This window comes from Talpa occidentalis, unplaced genomic scaffold (genome assembly GCF_014898055.3).
Source record: "Talpa occidentalis isolate TD23 unplaced genomic scaffold, MPIMG_talOcc4v2.1 talOcc4.6, whole genome shotgun sequence".
Taxonomy (NCBI): domain Eukaryota; kingdom Metazoa; phylum Chordata; class Mammalia; order Eulipotyphla; family Talpidae; genus Talpa; species Talpa occidentalis.
Window position 1 is genome coordinate 95,092,140 of NW_023604972.1, and position 19,992 is coordinate 95,112,131.

General features: G+C 40.1%; 1 protein-coding gene across 3 annotated transcripts in view; it reads left to right on the top strand.

Moving 5' to 3' along the window:
* Positions 1 to 19,992, top strand: part of RASGRF2 (Ras protein specific guanine nucleotide releasing factor 2) — a 214,533-nt gene that overhangs the window by 189,926 nt on the left and 4,615 nt on the right. For all 3 annotated transcript variants that reach the window (XR_008549249.1, XR_008549250.1, XM_037529979.2), the window contains exons 20-26: positions 5,512 to 5,572; positions 5,857 to 5,960; positions 8,525 to 8,609; positions 11,175 to 11,372; positions 16,178 to 16,257; positions 17,601 to 17,718; positions 18,279 to 18,347. Coding sequence is in view for 1 of the 3 variants with exons in the window: in XM_037529979.2 (XP_037385876.1) it covers positions 5,512 to 5,572; positions 5,857 to 5,960; positions 8,525 to 8,609; positions 11,175 to 11,372; positions 16,178 to 16,257; positions 17,601 to 17,718; positions 18,279 to 18,347 (715 nt within the window). In the remaining 2 variants the exon portion in view is untranslated. The remainder of the gene's footprint in view (positions 1 to 5,511; positions 5,573 to 5,856; positions 5,961 to 8,524; positions 8,610 to 11,174; positions 11,373 to 16,177; positions 16,258 to 17,600; positions 17,719 to 18,278; positions 18,348 to 19,992) is intronic.

A 19,992-nucleotide genomic window follows, 5' to 3' on the forward strand; every position in this document is an offset into this window, starting at 1 on the left:
GGCAGACAAATGTGTATGGTTTATTGTAGAACCAACACTGAAAGGAAGAAGCTCTGATCTTCTGAGAGTTCAGCAGGCATTGCAGAGAGATTTTTTTTCCTCTTGTGGTTTCTAATTGTTTATCAAGCACTCATGTTTACGAGCAACTAGTATTTCTGTGAGAGTCTTATGCTAGATCTGTCTTCGGTCTGGAAACTGCTTTGGATTGAACTGTTTCCCCCCAAACCCTCAAAAATATTCAAGTCCTCGGCCTCCCCAGTGGCGCAGCGGTTGAGCACTGGGCTGTGAAGCTGCCCGCAGCCTCTGCAGCTCTGGTTCGATCCCTGGCCTCCTGCGAGGGTCCCACATGGCGCGCAGACCTCTCCTGCCACACCCGCTGCTCCCCTCAGCAGTGTACTTTGTCAGTCTGACTGTTCTGCTCCCCACTCTGGCTCTGGTGGATTCTCTCACCCTCCCATGCTTCTAACTGTACCCAGTGCTTGTATAAATAAATTAATTTAAAAAAATTTAAGTCCTAACTTGCGGGACTGGTAAATGAGATCTCATTTGGAAATAAGGCCATTGCTAATGTAATTGGTTAAGATGAGGTCATTGTCTTGACAAGGGAAGAATTCAATGTAGAGATCAGAGTTAGGCAGAAAAAACAAGAGATTTATTAACACATGAATTAGGACAGGAGAGGTTTCTGAGAAGAGAGGGGTCTGAAGTTGTTAGCCACTAGGGGGCAAGAAGCAGGTGTTTATGAGTATAGTGGGCAAGGAATGGGATTATGGCCATTGGATGTCTTGGCGTTGTGTCCCTTGCTGATTGGCTGTGGCCCGTCAGGTTTCCTAGGTTACTGAGGCCTAGTGGGTCTCCCAGGTTTCCTGGCCTGCTTTCTCGAAATCAGCTTTGGTCTGTAGCTGGGTCAAATCAGCTTTGGTCTGTAGCTTTAGCACTGTGATACTGTGTTGGTGTTCTGAACATTCAGTTTTTACTGGGTTGAGGGCACCTTGACTTCAACCAATTTTCCCTATTCAGATTGATAAATGGCGCTTAGTGCACTTTGGCTTGGGGAGGGGTACCTGGTTCCAACCGATTGTTCCTTCTTTATTTGGATAAATGGGCTTAGGACACCTGGGCTTGGGTTTCCCCCTGATTCTAGTTAAGTTCCTGTATCCATTTCCTAACTTCCTCATTCACTAGAGTAGGATGGGCCCTCAATCCAACATAATGATCTCCTTATAAGAAGTTGGTTCTTTCTATTAAAACATAGATATTTAAAAACTACATTTGACTGAATAGCAGGCAGGGAAGTTTAGCTGTTCAGACTGGGAAAGACTGTTAGGATCGAGCAATATGAGGTCTTCAAGTTGTCCTTCTCCCTTAAAACACCCATGCCAGAAATTATCAATCAATTCTGAGAACTTTGCTTGCCAGTAGGTGAGCTCAGAACTCAATTGACTGGCATGACCAGTGAAGTGAAGTTGGTATTTAAGATGAATCCTATTTGCCAAAATACTAATTAGTGATGATTCTTCACAGAGCATATGTAAGATTTACTTAAAGACTATCTCAGATCTTTATAATTTGACAGACTTAAGATGCACTGATTCTCTTTGCTGAATAAATGACTGGGAATTATATATATAACGCCTATATGGAATAGAAATTTCAGAAGATGGTGCAGCCTGGGAGCATAACACCAAGCAGTGTCTGATTTTAGCTTATGCAGGAATTCATAGGTTTAAATCTTGGATCAACCCCTTTCAACTGTCAAGTGTCTTAACTCTCTAAACCTCAGCATCTTTATTTATAAAATGGGGTTGATAGTAATAATACCTACCTCTTTAGGCTGTTGTGAAGATCACTTGATGTAATATGTGAAAGGTGGTTAACCTTTATGCTTCATACAATGCCTAAAGCATAAATAGGCATTTATGATATTACTGATAGCTGTTGTTGTTATATTATTGCTGTTATTATTATGAAGCACTGATGCTAGCTCATGGGAAGTTTTCAGCCATCGAGGAGATATGGCCCAAGTGAAGCCAGGCTAGATGTTAAAATCTCAACTCCATCATATACAAAAATATTATAACACTGTAATCTTTAAAACCCTAATTATGATATTAAAACTCACTTCAATGTTGAATAAAAATGTTCACAATATTATAAAATCATTCAAATGTACACTTTAAGTGGGTGAATTGTTTGGCATGTGATCACTTCTCAGCCTTTGGCTAGGATCATCTATGATATGTGAATACATCACAATAAAACACTCCATCATCATACCCCACTTACTGCTTTTTTGCTAAAAAACAAAAAAAAAAGTCAAAACAAAAAACCAGTTGCACTGATAGGTTGCCCCTAGTACCCATTTAGAGATCTGTTCCCTTGCAACCTCTCCCCAAAGTGTTCTAAATGTTTCAAACATGTGCTCAGGAACAAACCCAGTCATTTTTTGCTTTAGTATCCTTATTCAAGGTCACTACCCCCAGGCCACTGGCGAGAGAGAGAGAGAGAGAGAGAGAGAGAGAGAGAGAGAGAGAGAGAGAGAGAGAGAGAGGCCTTGTCAGTCCCACCTGTGAACACCACAGTTTGTCAAGAATGCTGCCTGACACTCTTCTAAAGTTACCATTTCCCTACCAAAAAACAGAGAGAGATGTCACTTCCCCCTCCCCTGTGCCACCTGGGCCCCAGAGCAGTCTCATTCAACCCAGAGTTGTGCAAACAGCTCCTTTGGCTCCTGGTTCCATGCATTTCACAGAGAATTCAAAGTCCACCCACAGAGGCAACCAGAGAATAGATGTAACACTATTCCACCCATTTTGCCATCTTAACAATCTTTCTTCCCATGAGGCCAAAAAAAAAAAAAACCAAAAAAAAATCTTTGTCTAGCCCTGAGTATATGAACTAAGATAGATATCAGTGGAATCACTAGCCCATCAGCTGTGCACTCAGACCTTGAATTCTAGTTTGGGTCATCTGGGTACGTGGGTCGTTGACTTTACCTTTACTACCCAACAAGCACTGAATAAATTTGTGCCAAAAATAATCTTGGTGCATGTAAGCTACTGATCCTTGATTGAATTTCCCCTGAGTAGTAATTAATTCCACTTGGGGCTTAAAGGGCTCCTGCCTGCTTCATGAGGTTGTGGTAGATGGAATAAATGATATATTAATGATATATTAATTTACCTTACCATATCAAATATTTATGTTAATATATGTTAAATGTATATGTTTATATTTTTAAATATATGTCAGAATTATTAGAAAGTAAAATAGGAAGTATGTCCTAGATTCACTGTCAACATAAAGGAATACCATCATCCATTCATAGTCTAACTAACTGACCTCAGAAACTACGTAACATAGTTTTTTGTAGACAACCGGGATGACAAACTGAAAAGAAAGAGAGATTGACTTCTTGAGTGGTCAACTAGAATGGGCTCAAATCATGAAAAGGTGACATCACAAAGCCCAAATAGCATCAATAGGCTCCTGTGAAGAAAGAAAATCTTAGATAATGGGACAAGACTGTACCATGGAACATTAGAGTAAGATGATTCAGAAGAGGAACATTTGAACATTTGATAGAAGCTAATTAACTTCTTGACTATCTTTCCAAGTGAAGGCTATTGCTCAGCCTCATAAAAAAGATCTTTCCCACAGGTACAATAATTATGTGGCCACTCATCTTTCTCCAAGTAACTAGATGACAAGTGGAAAGAATGGCCTACGTTTGGGGAAAAAAGTCACTTTTTCCCCTATGTGTAACCGTTAAGTGTGACTTGATCACTGTTGAAAAGAGAGCTGTATTTGTTCTTTTTTTTAATATTTATTTATTTATACAAGCACTGGGTATGGTCAGAAGCGTGGGAGGGTGAGAGAATTCACCAGAGCCAGAGCAGGGAACAGAACAGGCAGACTGAAGAAACAAACTGCTGAGGGGAGCAGCAGGTGCGGCAGGAGAGGTCTGCGTGCCATGTGGCACCCTCGCCGGCAGCCAGGGATTGAACCGGCACTGCAGAGGCTGCGGGCAGCCCAGGGCTCAACCACCGTGCCACCAGGGGAGGCCCAAGCTGTATTTGTTTTTTTTCTCACCTTAATATGCCCTTTATCATATGATGACTAGTTTTTTCTGTTCCCAAATGGTATGGCTAATTGCTGAGAAGAGGATAGCCAATCATATAATGTAGAAGGATTCTCCTCCTTGGCAAACTGCCAAAAACATTGGTAAAAGAGGAAGACAGAAGAAAGGAAATTGACATTTTTTGATGTGTGCTTTATGCTGGACCGTGGAAGAGATGTCTTCCAAACACACGCTTAAGATGTCTTCCAAACACAGGACAACAAGCAATGGGATTGACCCTGGACAACTTAGTCCATTTTCTTAGAGCTTTTGTTTTCTCATCTGTAAAATGAAAATAACAATGCTTAATCAAGGTATTTCTTGTGGTCCAGGAGAGAGTGTATGTCAGATGCTTAGACATCTCTCTTACATAGTAGGCAGACAGAAACCAATCTCGGTTGATTATGTATTTTTGAGAGGGGCAGTTTTGTTTTAATCCATTTAAAATACAACAGAACATCACGTCATTATTTTTTTTAAAATTAGCTTCCACCAGGAGACAGGCTGGTTTGGAGCTGTTTAATACTTTTAATATGTAATTTGCCTTCATTTTGGAAAACATAAAATGCTTCTTGGCCCAGATGGTAAGCTATATTTGCAGTATAATCCTCTTGGACTCTGAACTTGTGTTGGGCATGAAGTATCACTCCTACTCTGAAACCAGGACCCACTTCAGTATTAATTAACTTAGGTATGTATTTATTCATTCATCCCTCACTTATCAAAACAAATATTTATGGCTAGCCAAATAACACCATGTGTGAGGAGAGAAAAGCAAATGTGTCTCAGGGAAGACCATCTGGGAAGCAAGAGGGAAGAGTGTGTACTTGCTGTCTTCTGCCTGGTGTTACTCAAATTTTTGCTCGCTGGGACTTCCCTGTGCTTTTGCTCTCTGTCTCTGGGGGAGGAGGTGACTCTGCAGCTTCTGCCTCAGCATTTGCAGGGAAGAGCTAAGAAGGGGCTAGAGAGCATGAATGGGCATTCCAGCCCACTAGGTTCCCTGACTGATGATATTGCAAGATGCCCAAATTCACAGGATCCTCTTGGTAATGAGTCCACCCAGTCACCCTCATGTTCATGTTGATGGTAGCTATTTTTTTCACAACATTCTATGTAACAAGTTGGCTTCTTGTTATAATTCAGCTCTCTGAATGACTCTCTTGTGTGTTTAATGTGTGATTTTTCTGCCGTGTGATCACAGAATCTTTCTGTGATTCTTCTTTCCGTTACTGCTGGTCTCCAACTCACCACTCCACAGCCTCCAGCTGGTGGCACAGCCTTGGACCGGACCGTTCAACTGTCCACCCAGGGAAAACCAAACTGCATTTTGTTATTTCGTTCCTGGAATGTCTATTTTCTTCACATGGAGGAATTATGATTTTTTTTTTTAGGGTTCTCTCACAAGATGATCAAGATGACATCCATCTAAAATTAGAGGATATAATTCAACTGGTAAGTTCAGCTTTTCCAGCAGCACAATTATGTGCAAACTATTGTATTTCTCAAAGGCAGGCAAAATGCCTATAACTGGGTGTTTGACCCTAAGTTCTATCAACAAAGCTCTATGAGATGAACCAAACTTAGCTTGGAGTGTAGCAGTCAAGGCATGATATTAAAGTTGGCTGATATTTCTGAGCTTTCTGCATGTTCTTTCATAGCTAGACTATGACAGACTTAATATTTCAGCGGCTGCAGTAAGTTGATGGGATCTTTCTCTCTACCCTCATTTCTTACAGATGGACTATTCGAAGGCTGAGTGTTTTGAGTCCTTGTCAGCCATGGAGCTGGCTGAGCAGATCACGCTGCTGGACCACATCATTTTCAGAAGCATTCCCTATGAGTGAGTGCTGCTCTCCCAGCTGCAGGCCCCTCTCAGGCATGACTAGCTGGCTTAGACTTGTCTTTATTTGTAAGGCAGATGCATGTGTGAGGTGTGAGTCTTAATCTTAAGATGTTTGGCCCCATTTGAATGTCTTTTGGTTCCAGCTGGTGTTGGAAATATTGATTTGGAATTATTGAAGGCTTACAAGACGGTTATGTTTATGATTCTCTATGTATTACCATTACCAAAGAATGTGAATTTGTGTTCACATATCTTCACATTACACAAATCTCAGTATATATTGTGTTTTTTTAATATGTGTGTGTGCATGCATGTGTGTGCATGCATATGTGTGTGTGCATGCATGTGTGTGTTTCTCAAACTCTTGTGGGCCAAAATCACTTGGGAAACTTGTTAAAATATACATTCCTAGAAACCTGCCTTAGAGATCCTGATTTCAGTAGGTTTGAGGCCCAAGAAACTGTATTTTCATTGAGAATTCAGATAATTCTGGAATTTTAATTATTATTTTATAATATTTAATATTTTATAATTATACTTATGATTTTATAATAATTATTATTATTTTCAAGGTTTCATTTTGAAAAATACTGATGGTAGGTAAAACCATAAATTCCACTACAATCGCCCACTTACAAAAATCAGCAAGTATTGCCAAGCTGTGAGAGTGTGGGCTCATCACACAGACTTTTAATGTCCTTGTATGTAGAGTAAGGGGAGGCACTTTAAGCCCCCTCCCTGCTACCGTACTTGGTCACCCGACAAACATAGCCTTTGTTTGGACAAGTGGCAACTGTTCGCACAGGTCCTGTGTGGATGAGTAACTCAATTGAAAGTAAGGAAGGAGCTAAGTGAGAGATATGAATGTGACCCATGTATGTAGAGAAGAGGCCATTTGTAGTGATGGAGGGTCCAGCAGGGTGGGTGGTCAGAGCTACAGCTATACTGGAGAGACACAGGGGCAGTGCCAGAGGATGCTACAACAGATTTTTCTTTTATGCATTTTATCTTCTTTCCCTCCTCTTCCTTAAGTAGGCTTCGCCATGAAGATGAAGTGGGGGAAAAAATGAATGTGAATGAATCCAGTGGCTATTTGAAGACTGGAATTAGGAATCACAGTGACTGTCCCCTCCCCCACTTCCATAGCTGCCCCCCGCCCCTCGCCTCCTGACTACCCTCCAGAGTGGAGAGAAGTCAGGAGGGAGAAGAGTACAACCTCTATAGGAAAAAGAGCAAGGCCCCAATTTTCGTGGCTGCCCATGGTGTGGGCTCTTCTTGGGACCTTCCTCTCCATTCCCCTTCCTTATTTCCCTCTGTCAGTGTGAACATCTACCAATTATTCTCCTTCATGGCACTGGCACAACTTGGTGTCCAACAGCTCTGCAGAATGGGAGTAGCACCACGGACATTCAGGGATGAAGAATTTGGCACAGGGATTCAGTCAACATGTCTGGGTTAAGCATGTTTCAGAGTAATTTCATTTCAAGATTTTGTTTTTTAAATAATTTTATAATTTCTGTGTGGTCTATCTTGATTATCTATTGCTTGCAGTGATCTGATGACCTGCCCATGAGTGAAGTGATGGGGCAGGGATGTTATTGGGAAGGCAGAGCTTCTACCAGGTTCAGTTCTCACTGCTGTCCCTGCCTTCCTCAGATGAACCAGCTCTACAGTGCTAACTAGGAGTTTGCTTATTAAATGCTTATTTTTCTAACTCTGGGGAGAACAAAGGAAACGCTCTGCTCATGGAATTGTGATGCTTCTGGAGAATATCAGAACAAAGTGGAGGAAAATATCCTGTTCTTGATTAACATTTTTGGTTGAGCTGGTGTTTTTGGGCCTTCTGTAAAGGTTTAATTTTTTTTTAAGTTGATCCAGGGAAAATAGTCTTGGTTTCTGAATTAGTACTTAGCCTCTTTATTCCTTTTGTGTTGGTCATTGTTTTCCAACTACAGAGAAACCCTTATAATGATCTTTTTTATTTTTTTTTATTTTATTTATTTATTTATTTATTTTATAGAGGCATGTTTTATTTATTTGTTTGTTTGTTTGTTTTGTTTATACATGCACTGGGTACAGCCAGAAGTGCGGGAGGGTGAGAGAATTCACCAGAGCCAGAGCGGGGAGCAGAGCAGGCAGAAGGACCGAAGCACACTGCTGAGGGGAGCAGCGGGCGGCAGGAGAGGTCTGCGCACCATGCGGGACCCTCCTCCGGTGGCCGGGGAGCAGCCGGGGATCGAACCGGTGCCGCAGAGGCCGCGGGCAGCCTCGCCACCCAGCGCTCAACCGCTGCGCCACCGGGGAGGCCCATAATGATCTTAATAGAGACAAAATTCCAAACATTTATAAGACAAAGCTGGATACTGAAAAATCTTTTTCTTTGTGCCATTGTGTGGTGAAATGCTAGCGTCAAGCTAAAGTTCATTTGAGGTGGTCAGTAGTAGTAGGTGCTGGACAATGTCAGGCTTAACATATATGACATTTATAATAATCATTCAGGGCTATAGCTGTCATTTTAAAAAAATCCTTAATTTGTTTTATGTTCTGTTTTGAACTTTCAGAGAATTTCTTGGACAGGGATGGATGAAAATGGATAAAAATGAAAGAACACCGTACATTATGAAAACCAGCCAACATTTCAATGATGTGAGTAACCATAAAATAAAACCTTGCCTTGTACATATTAAAGAAAGAGGAATATCAAGGTCTTAAGATTCCTCTAAAATAAAGCAACTTGGCCACCCACTTGTAAACAGAACTGATAGAAGGTTAAAGGCAAGGTTAGGTCTCTAAGACTCACAGCAATGTAATAATTTTCAGTGACTTTCCAGACATTAAAAAGTTTGCCCAAGTCTGGTAAGATTTCACAAATGTATATAGTTCAATGTTGCTATTCTAATCACAATCATCATTACTTCCTGGTCATAGTTTGGTTCTAAGGGAATAAACATCACATGTGTCGCTGGCCCCTGGGGGAGCCCATAAGGTTGGATTGATGCACTTTCTCTTCATCATTACTGAACCTGCAACTCACATTCCAGTGTTGGAAGGGGCCTCTCTGAGCATCATTACTGAATTGCTGTGGCTGTATGCAATGGTAATCAGCCCATTTCACCACTCCATTTCTCCAGCAGTAAGATAGAGTTATTTTTATGCCCACCAACTCTTAGTTGGCTGAATTCTTAGTCCTGTGGTGGAATCTCAATTGTGGGAATGTCTTTGGGCCTCTGCAAAGGAAAGGTTCCCTTTGCAATTCAGTACAGTAAAACAATGATAATGTAAAAAAAAATACTATTAGGAACCCCTTAGATCAATTAGTACATCATTCAGAATCAAAATACAAAACAACAGTACTGATTCCCAAAACAGTCCTCTGCACAGGGCACAGGCATAGTACAAATGCACTGAGTGAACACTGGGACATGAGCATCAGTGTCACTGCTACCTAATCTAAGCCACTCTCTGAGAAGCGAGCCCCTGCTGTGGAAATAGACCTCTATAGCCTGCACTGGACAATCCTTGTGATGTATGAGATGTAATGAACAATCAAATGAGAAGTTCAACCCCAGATTTGAGACCACGTGTCTCCATTTGCATGGCCACTTGCATTGTGCCCTCAGCAGATTGCAAGTGAAACTTATCATCCACACTTCCAGACCAAGGCTGCTTCTTCATCTTGTTCTCTGTTCTTGGTCTTAGTGATGACCTCATTATACTCGGATCCAATCTAGACATCATTTTTGACTCCCTCTTCTCCCTTACCCATTCCACCCACATACACCCAACATGTTAATGAACCCCAAATGTACCTATGTCTTCTTTTCCTCTCCTTCCCCCCCCCATAACCTTCATTTGACCTTTTATCCTTTCTCTCAGGAGCTCCTACTCCACTCTTTCCACCACCATCTCACTGCCCAATAGCCCGTTCCTCATGTAGTGTCACAGGAACAAATTCTTGGAGATACCAATCTAATCATATCACTTTCTTGGACAAAAATTAGCCAGTGGCTTCCCCTCATCTTCAGGATGTAGTCTCAACTGCTCAGGGTAGCCTATGACAGCCACGTGTCATCCTTGTCTCTGATAACCCCGGTGCTACTTAAGGACTGCCGTGTCCTCCATCACAACCTGCCTTCTGCTTCTGTCCTTGTGCACACGCTCTTATTTTTTGATGGAAAATAGTGGCTAACTCCTGCTTATCTTTTTGGACTCCGTGCAGGGAATGCCCCTTTCCAGAAGCCTTCTCTGTGCTGTCATATGTCCATGCTGCCTCCATGTTCTCACAGTCCTCCACTCAGACTGTTCTGCATTGTGCTGTGTGGCCTTTACTTGCTTAGGTCTGCCTCCCTATAACTTCCTGCCCCAATAGGATCAGAGTATCTTCCAGACAGGGACACCATTTGTCTTTCTATTCCCAGCACCTGAAAGAATATTAGGTGTTCAATACGAAACAATTTCTTGGGAATGAATATTCATATTGATAATCCTGAGGCCCTGTGAAATCTAAAGTACCTATGGATCCAATTCTGTATGGATATCAGATTACAGACTACATTTCCCTTTGTTAGCAACCCTATTCTACCCCTTTTCTTTCCCTATTATAAGTGTTGAGCTTTTTAAACCACTTCTTTATCTTTCAGCTTTAATTAAAGGAATTATATACATAGCCTTTTCATTGTTGGTGGGGAGAAATCAGCAAGGAGAGAATGTTTCCTCTTCCCCTTCACCTAAGTGTTTCTGGGGTTGAGAGTTGATCAGGTAGAATTTGATTTGCTTGGGGATAAATGTGTTTTCTTTCTCTGTCATAGCTGAGACTTTCTAGAATGATTATCTCCACACTGTTGGGAGCCAACGAACCTGTGGAGAGGCCCCAAATAGTAAAACCCATGATCTGCAAAGGTTGCCATTCCTCAGGGGTTAGCTTTTTCTAAAGCATTTCCTTAATAATTGTTGGAAATAATTTTCTCATCAAAATTACTGATTAACAAAAGCACCTCTTTCCCCAACAAGCTGATTCCAAACAGCCTCTCTCTTTGAGCTAAGAATGAACAGGTGCTTATTAGTTTGTTATTATTACTACAGACTTTAGTCTCTTTAGAAAGTGGATACCTAAATACAGACTAGCATTCTTGCAGAAAATTCCGGTATTTTGCCTGCATGATGCACTGCCTTGGCTCTTAGCTGCCTCCCTTGGCTTTTTCCTTGTCTCAGATGAGTAACCTGGTGGCCTCCCAGATAATGAATTATGCCGACATCAGCTCCCGCGCCAACGCCATTGAGAAGTGGGTGGCAGTGGCGGACATTTGCCGGTGTCTGCACAACTACAATGGCGTCCTGGAGATCACCTCAGCCTTAAACAGAAGTGCCATCTATAGGCTGAAGAAAACCTGGGCCAAAGTGTCCAAGCAGGTGAGCATCAGCCCATGGCACATCCCGCTGCGGAGGGAGGAGAGATTGGGCGACCAGAGCCAAGATGAACATTACTAATTAGGAAATAATTAACTAAAATGAGCAGCTCAGTTGCCAAAGGAAGGTGCCAATGTGGGTAATTACTGTGTTCTTACCACCTAATTGATTCCACTCATGTGCATTTCTAAATGGTTAATTTAGAAAGAAAACATAACCAAAACATTCATTATAATATTTTTGGGGACAACTGCAAACAATGTGGTTGACAGTCCGTTGTTTCCTGAATTAAATATTTATAGACAGCACATTAATTCCAAATGTACACAGGATGTCAATGGATCAGTTTTTTCTCTACCAAAGTAGGGCTACAAATACCTTAGGGCCAAAAACTAGGGACAAAGGCCTCAATCTTGACCTTTTTCTTTATCAAGCTTGTAATAGATTTAAAATTTTGGCATAATGGATTATATGTGCAGAAAGATGGCTTTCTAAATTTTGTTTTGATTGGACTCAGATTGTTTATGCCTATGTTTTCGTTCAGATAATTTTAAGCTGCAAATTAAATAGCAATTTTCCCCTGCCTTCTCCTCTGACCTTCTCCCTGGGTGTCAGTGTGTGTTTGAAGTGAGGGGAGGGGTGACTTCTCCAGCCTTATAGGAGGCTGTTTGCACCTCTGGTTTCCATTTGTAACCTATTGTTGATTGGTCATTGGGCACAAGTGTAGGTGTGGTCAGTGGCCAGTGGTGACTGCACCAGGGAGCTTGGCTGATCTCACCTCCTTCTGCTCTCACTGATTGTGCTGATCCTCTAACAGGGGGTGTGTCTCTCTCCCTAATACAGGTCACCTTGGCCCTTGGCAATGCCTGCGCACAGACTGGCCATTCACTAAGAGATAAAGACCTGGGCCTTCTCAAAGGGTTTTGAGGAATTTTCTAGGTTCCTTGAAGTCCCATTGGTGCCAGAGGCTAGAGGATCTATGATAAGCCCCAATTTTCCCCCACTGACCACTGTTCCTGCCTTGTGACCACCCATAGTTGGTGAAGGGCATCTGTAGGAGGTCCACCTCTAAGGTTCCAGGTGGAAAGAACAGACATTATGTTGACATTTCATCAGAACTATCTGGTTTCTACTTCCCCCTCTGAGGATATAAGGCCTCTTAGAGACACCACTTCTTACTCTGCTCTGTCTGCTTTTCTCTTTCCAAACCATTTTTGCTCCTCCCTTTATAGCAAGAAACAAGCCTGAGTCATACCCTTTATCTCATTCACCCTTCCCCATTCCTAGTGGTACTCCAAGTTGCCAAAAATTTGACCCTCTAAAACTCAGGCATTCTTTTTCTGTGAACAAAGCCTGGGCCTTACGAGTAAAACCTACAGCTTTTGTAAATAGATTTTTGAAAAGAAAAATTTAATGATGTTGATAGAATCACATGCAGTTGTAAGAAATAACAAAGAGGGGTCTCCTCCACCATATATCCAACTTCTCCAATGCTATCCCAACCAGGAAATTAACATTAGTATCATCTACCAATCTTATTCGGAATTTACAAGTTTTACATGTACTCATTTTTGTGCATGTGTCTGCTCATTTTATGCACTTTTTTTACACGTCAGTACCAGCACAGTCAAGAGACAACACTTCTATCATGAGAACTCTCATGTCACTCTTTTAAAGCCACAGCTCTCTCCCTCCCTAACTCCTGGCAACCACTAATGTGTTTTCCATCTCTATAATTTTTAACTTTGTTAATCAGGAATGTTATATAAATAGAATAATAGAGTACAAACATTTTAAGATCACCTTTTTAAAAAACTCAGCATAAGGGCCTCTCCTGGTGGTGCAGGCGGTTGAGGGCAGTGCTGCGAAGCTGTCCACAGACTCTGCAGCGCTGGTTCGATCCTGGCCCGCCAGCGAGGGTCCCACATGGTGCGGCAGACTTCTCCTGTTGTGCCTGCTGCTCCCCTCAGCAGTGTATCTCATCAGTCTGCCTGTTCTGTTCCCCACTCTGTCTCTGGTGAGAGGAATCCCGTGAATCTGTCCTTACCCCGGTTCTTATATAAATAAATAAATAAATCTTTAAAAAAAAAACTCCACATAATTCCCATAAAAGCCATTCAAGTTGTTACATTTATCAATACTTAGTTCCTTTCTATTGCCAAGTAATACTCCATGGTAGAGATACACCACCCGTTCTTTAACCTTCACCTCCTAAGGACATCTAGGTTGTTTCTGGTTTAGAGCTATTACAAATAAATCTTCTATGAACATTCATGTATAGGTTTTGTGTGAACATAAGTTTTCATTTCTCTGGAATAAATGCTCAAGAGTGCAATTGCTGGGTCATATGATAAATTTGTGTTTAATTTTATAGGAAACCTGCCAACTCTTTTCCAGAGTAGCTGTACCATTTCACATTCCTATCAGCAATGCATGAGTGAACCAGTTCCCTTACATTCTTGGCATTGTCACTGGTTTTCATTTTAGCCATTTTGATATCTCATTGTGACTCTAAATTGTATTTGAAGATAGTGATGTTAAATATATTTTATGTGCTTGTTTGCCATCTTCAATGAAATGTCTGCTTATTATTTCTGCTGATTTTTAATTAGATTGTTTGGTATTTAACCTGAGATTTGAGAGTTCTTTCTATATTCCTCCTACTTTATTCTTCTGTTCAAGATGATGTTAGCTACTATAGATGCTGTGACTTTCCATATAATCTTAGATTAAAAACTGTGTCTAAAAACACTTCACTGAGATTTTCATTGTAATTAATCAAACATTAATTAATTAAATGTTAGTTAAACACTAATTAAACAAATCAATTTGGGGAGAATTGGCATCTCTACTATGTGGAGTCATACACAGAGTATATGCCAACATTTCTTTAGATTTTCTCTGAATTATTAAAACAACATTTTGAAATTTTCAGCATGTAGGTCCTTTATATGTTTTGTTACATTTATTCCTAAGCATTTAATATTCTTTGGAGAAATTTTAAATGTTATTGTGATTTTAATTTTGGTTTCTATTGTTCGTACATGCAAGTAATAGTGATTTTTTTTGTACTGGTCTTGTATCTGCCATCTTGCTAAGTTCACTTATTAGTTCTGGATTTTTTTTTATAGGTTCCTTGGGATTTTTTGCAGACAACTATGTCATGAGTAAATAGATACAATCATTTCTTTATTTGCACCTTATATCCCTTTTCTTTTCTTTTCTTGCTGTACTGCTCTAGCTGGACCTTCCAATACTATGTTGAATAAGAGTGGTAAGAAAGAACATTCTTACCTTGTTCTTGATCTTGTGAGGTAAAGCATTCAGTCTTTCACCATAAAGGATGTCATTAACTGTAGTTGTTTGCAAATGCTTTTTTCAAAGTGAAGGAGTTACCTTCACTTCCTAGTTTTCCAAGAGTTTTTAAGATGAATGGGTGTTGGAATATTGTTTTTAAAACAATTTAAAGAGCTATATCACAATTCAAGGGCTAGCTCCCTTTGATATGGCTGTTTTGCCTCCTGATAGAGCAGTGGTGGCCACAGCCATGGGCACTGGATATAATCCTGTCACATACTTCTTTTTCTATTGTCTTCACCTCTTTCTTTTTTACCTCTGAAGTTGACATCAAGGAATTCTTAAATCTTCTTTAAGAAAATGTTGTACCTTCTCTGTAGTTAAGTGATATGATGCACTTAACAGGATAATTGAAATTATTTTCAAGTTTTAAATATATTACCAGTAGAGGTAATAAATGGATTAGACAGTTTCAGCTGCATTGTGGATCACTCCAACTAGTTTTAGCACTTATGATAGACTTTCTTCCAGAGCCCAGTACTTACTTCAGTCATGGTAGGTCGAGTTGGTTGCAGATATGCCCTGTTTCAGACACTTTGGACAAGTCTTTCTGCTCTGGAGCCATTCCTTTTCCAGACTGAGTCCAGTCTGGGAGACATCCAGAAGTCTGATAGGATATGTATTTGGGAGCCCACCAAATTTAGTCTGTACAGATTGTATTTCTATAGCTTTCTTGAGCCAAGACCATTCCTGGGCCAGAAGAGGCCTGCCTACCCCCTACCTTTCCCCTCCAAATCTCTATCCCTTTGAGTCATTCTGACAGCTCTCATGAGGTTGTGCAGTACCTCTCCAGGCTGAGACAGAGTAGTCTGTAGACCTTATTCAAGGGCTTCTCCTAGGGTGTGGATATTATTGAAAGTGGGTTGTCATCTCCAAGGGTCACCCTACCTTTCCTCTTATGTCCTTGTAAGAAACTCCAAACCGATTTCAACATTTTCATTTCTTGGTAACTATCAGTTATTCTTTCTAAACAAATTGATGAAGATCATAAAAGAAAGGATTTGGAGTAGAGGATATTGGTTGGTCAATGGTGAAGCAACTATGTCTGTGCTTTGAAGACTTCAAAATTAACACTCATAAAGACTGATAATGAGAACTCTAACATGAAGCCCCTTCTTCAAGATTCTGCATCTGAAATGCACTTTTCAGTTCTTTAAGTTCTCAAGTTTCCTGGAATTATGATTTTTCTAATCTTTACATTTTTTTCCTCCTTTTTGGCTAAATGAGTAATGTAGTCATTTTCTCTTCTTTACATGTTCCTCATTTTTAAAAACTAATGCAAGCATAATGCCCCAAGTCTACACTTTGAAAATCATATCACATCACAACTGTGTGGCAAACTTACCAGCATCTGCCACTGAGAAGAGAATTGAACATCTTTTGGCAACTTACTTTCTTATCAAACCACAGGAGAATATTAATGACATACTAAGTTATTTGTTTCTTTCCAGACAAAAGCACTAATGGACAAGCTTCAGAAGACTGTTTCATCTGAAGGAAGATTTAAAAACCTCAGAGAAACCCTTAAAAAGTATGTCTATCTTAATTATTAAATTACTCTTGAATCACAAATTGATTTAAATAATTTGAATAGCACCTATCTCCTTTTCTTTGAAAAGAAAAACAAATGGGAAATAGCTTCATCACCAAGGTCTTTTTCTGATTTCCCTTTTCATTTGGAATACTGTGCATGTAGTGTTTTATGGGCATGGTCATGCAGAGTATTCAAAATAATAAAGCATCTCCACAATTAATCAACTATTTATTATAAAAAAGTTTCCTGATTCATATTTCATAATCTAAGTACAATGATTTCATGTGATTTTTTTAATTTGAATATCCTAATACCAATTGATAATTGTTATCTATTTGGGAATTTTATTATTTACTATTATTATTATTGGATCATTCTCTCTCTTTACACACACACCTATAAACACAGAGATTGAAAGAAAAACAGAGAATGACTAGACTGTTCTCCTACAACTGCTTTTCATATGATCTATCATATGGACTTGACATTTACTCTGAAAAGCTTTAATTCTGTGATGCTGTGAGTGAAAAACTCATAGTAATAATAACAATAGCAACAACAACAACAATTTACAAAAACTATGCACTAAATAGTTACACTAAATGACACACTTCATACTGAGTGCTTGATGTGTCTTATCTAAACTTCACAACAATCTAAAGAAATAGAGATGTTGTCTCCATTTACAGAGGAGGAAACTGCAGTTGAGTTTGCCCCTATCAGTAAGCTGGTCGGTGGGACTCAAACTCAGCTCTCTCTGGATCAAAAGCCTATGTTCCCCTATCCAGACTCCAAGAAGACCAGGTGTGCTGCCCCCTCCAAAACACATGCACACACACAAAAAAACACCAAAGGTTTCATTTCAGTGTGCATTTGCAATGTTAAGTCTACAGTTTCTAGAACATTTTAATACTAAAATAAAATTTACAAACTCTAATCACATTGATTTTCCCACCCAGTTCTTTAAAGTTGAACATTTACACTTTAATGAGGTGAAGACATAGGGGTTTCCCTACATGTTTCTGCCCTTCAGAGAAGTGTGGCCAATTTACAAATTTTGCAGAATAAGTATTGCTAGCAAATATTTTGGTTTTGTCTATAAGAATTCTGTTGTTTGAAAATGCCGTTGTCTCAAACACATACTAAAGCATGGGCTGTAATTTGGTATTATGAGATGTATTTAAGACTGCATATTATGAGTGTGTTTCTGAAAATGGAATTAAAATACTTTAATTTTTAGGGTTGAAGCAGTATAGTTGCTTCCTATTTAAACTGGGGAATGGGAGGGAAATCAACATTTGTTTGAATGAATATGAGAACAGTGTATCTTGGTCTTGCAGCTGTAACCCCCCAGCTGTTCCTTATCTGGGCATGTACCTGACTGACTTGGCATTTATTGAAGAAGGAACACCTAACTTTACTGAGGAAGGCCTTGTCAATTTCTCCAAGATGAGGATGGTAGGTCATAACTTCATAATCACCTTGTGTGAATGACATCAGTGGCTTATAAGAAGGGGCTATCATGAAAGTTATAGTTTGCTTTTTAATCTTGAGATGGAAGAGTTGGTGGACACTGATTCTAACAGCTGATGTTAGCAGATTGCAGAGATTACTGGCAGTGCCATTTCAGCTTGCAGTTTGGACAATGTGGATGGGTAATCAAGCCTCAGGGATGACATTTTAAGACTGACAAATGATAGACAGATGCCATAGTTTTCTTGCTGGGTTTTCATCATCAAGTTAGAAGCAAAGAGACCATCAACAATAGCATCCAGAACTTGCCACTCCTGAACCTGAGGCCACCCAGAGCCAGTTGTTCCCCTGATTGTGAATTCAGTGGCTTTTTGCTATTAGCATTTTGCCAGTTCAATGATGGGCAAGAAAGCCCTGAACGTAGAGAATGAACTGGCAAGGCTTCACATCCCTCACTGAAACTACCTACCTACCTCCTCTGGGATGGGCCCCCCAGAAGAACATGCTAAAGGACAAAAAAAATACTTTTGTTGTTATTTCTCTAGATATCACACATCATCAGAGAGATACGCCAGTTCCAGCAGACTTCCTATCGAATAGACCATCAGCCAAAGGTAATATTGATTGTGCAGTTGTAAGGATATTAATAAAGAAAAAAGTGGAAATTAATGAATAAGAAACAGTTGTAGAGTTGATCAATAATACCAAAAGCTGACTCACATAAAGACCAATAAAACAGGGCCTCCCCGGTGGCGCAGCGGTTGAGCGCTGGGTTGCGAAGCTGCCCGCGGCCTCTGCAGCGCCGGTTCAATCCCCGGCTGCTCCCCGGCCACCACAGGAGGGTCCCATATGGCGCGCAGACCTCTCCTGCCGCCCGCTGCTCCCCTCAGCAGTGTCCTTCGGTCCTTCTGCCTGCTCTGCTTCCCGCTCTGGCTCTGGTGAATTCTCTCACCCTCCCGCGCTTCTGACTGTACCCAGTGCATGTATAAACAAAACAAACAAACAAACAAACAAATAAATAAATAAAGCACGCCTCTATAAAAAAAAAAAAAGACCAATAAAACAGATAAATCTTTGGCCACTCTCATTGAGAAAGGAAATAAAAAGAACAACAATTTCTCATAAAGTTCTGATGATTTTACACCATGTATTTCTCATCAATCTATTGATTCACCACCAGCTCTTCTAGTCCAAGCTACCTGGTCTACTTGCATTCACTCTAGAATCCAAAATGCACTCTACAAATTACAGGCAGAGAGATACCTCTGAAACACAAGGTGGAGTATGTCTCCCCCTTTTTGCATAAAGTATTTTATTGGCTTCTTATTACTATTGGAATACAGAAAAAAAATCTTTTTTATAGTATACAAAAAACATGTTTATTACAAAAAGGGGGAGAAGAATAAAGGACACTTACATAGACTCAAGTGGGCAGAAAGAGCTGTCCCTGAAAGGGACAGGTTTGCTAAAAGAGAGGCCTGTATAGCCATAAGCGGGCAGCCTTAGGAGGAGAGCTGTCCCTGCTACAGGGAAAAAAAAAATTCTTGATGTATCCAGAAGTCTTATATTATGTGGTCTCATATTATCTCTCAAAATTCATCTTATGCCATATACCCCCTTCCATTCTCTATTTCAACTGGCCTTTTTAAAGATCTTTTTTTTTCCTGGTCTCTTATTTAGGTTTTCTAAATTCCTGCTATGAGTGAGACCATCCAGTATTTTTCTTTTTCTTTCTGACTTATTTTGCTGAGCATGATCCCTTCTAGCTCCATCCATGTTGCTGCAAACTGCATGTGTTTATCTTTTTTGATTGCTGAGTAATATTCCATTATGTATATGTACCACATCTTCTTGATCCAGTCATCTATTTGGGGGCATTTGGGTTGCTTCCATAGCATAGTTATTGTAAATAGTGCTCCTATAAACATAGGGGTGCGGATGCCCTTTGGAATTACTGTTTCTGTGTCATTTGGGTAAATACCTAGGAGTGGGATTGCTGGATCATATGGAAGCTCTATGTTTAGTAGTTCAAGAAATCACCACACAGCTCTAATCAATACAAAGTAAAAATCAAAATCATAAACAAAATCAAAAAACAAGCAACCATAAACCAGAGACACACTAGGTGAGGGGGAGGGCAGGATGGGGAAAGGAAGGACTAGTGTCAAAATAAGGGGGAGGTGCAATTGTATGGGGAATATAACCAAAATGAAAATGCATACATTGTGCAAAGATGAAAAAAGATGTAAGAATTATATA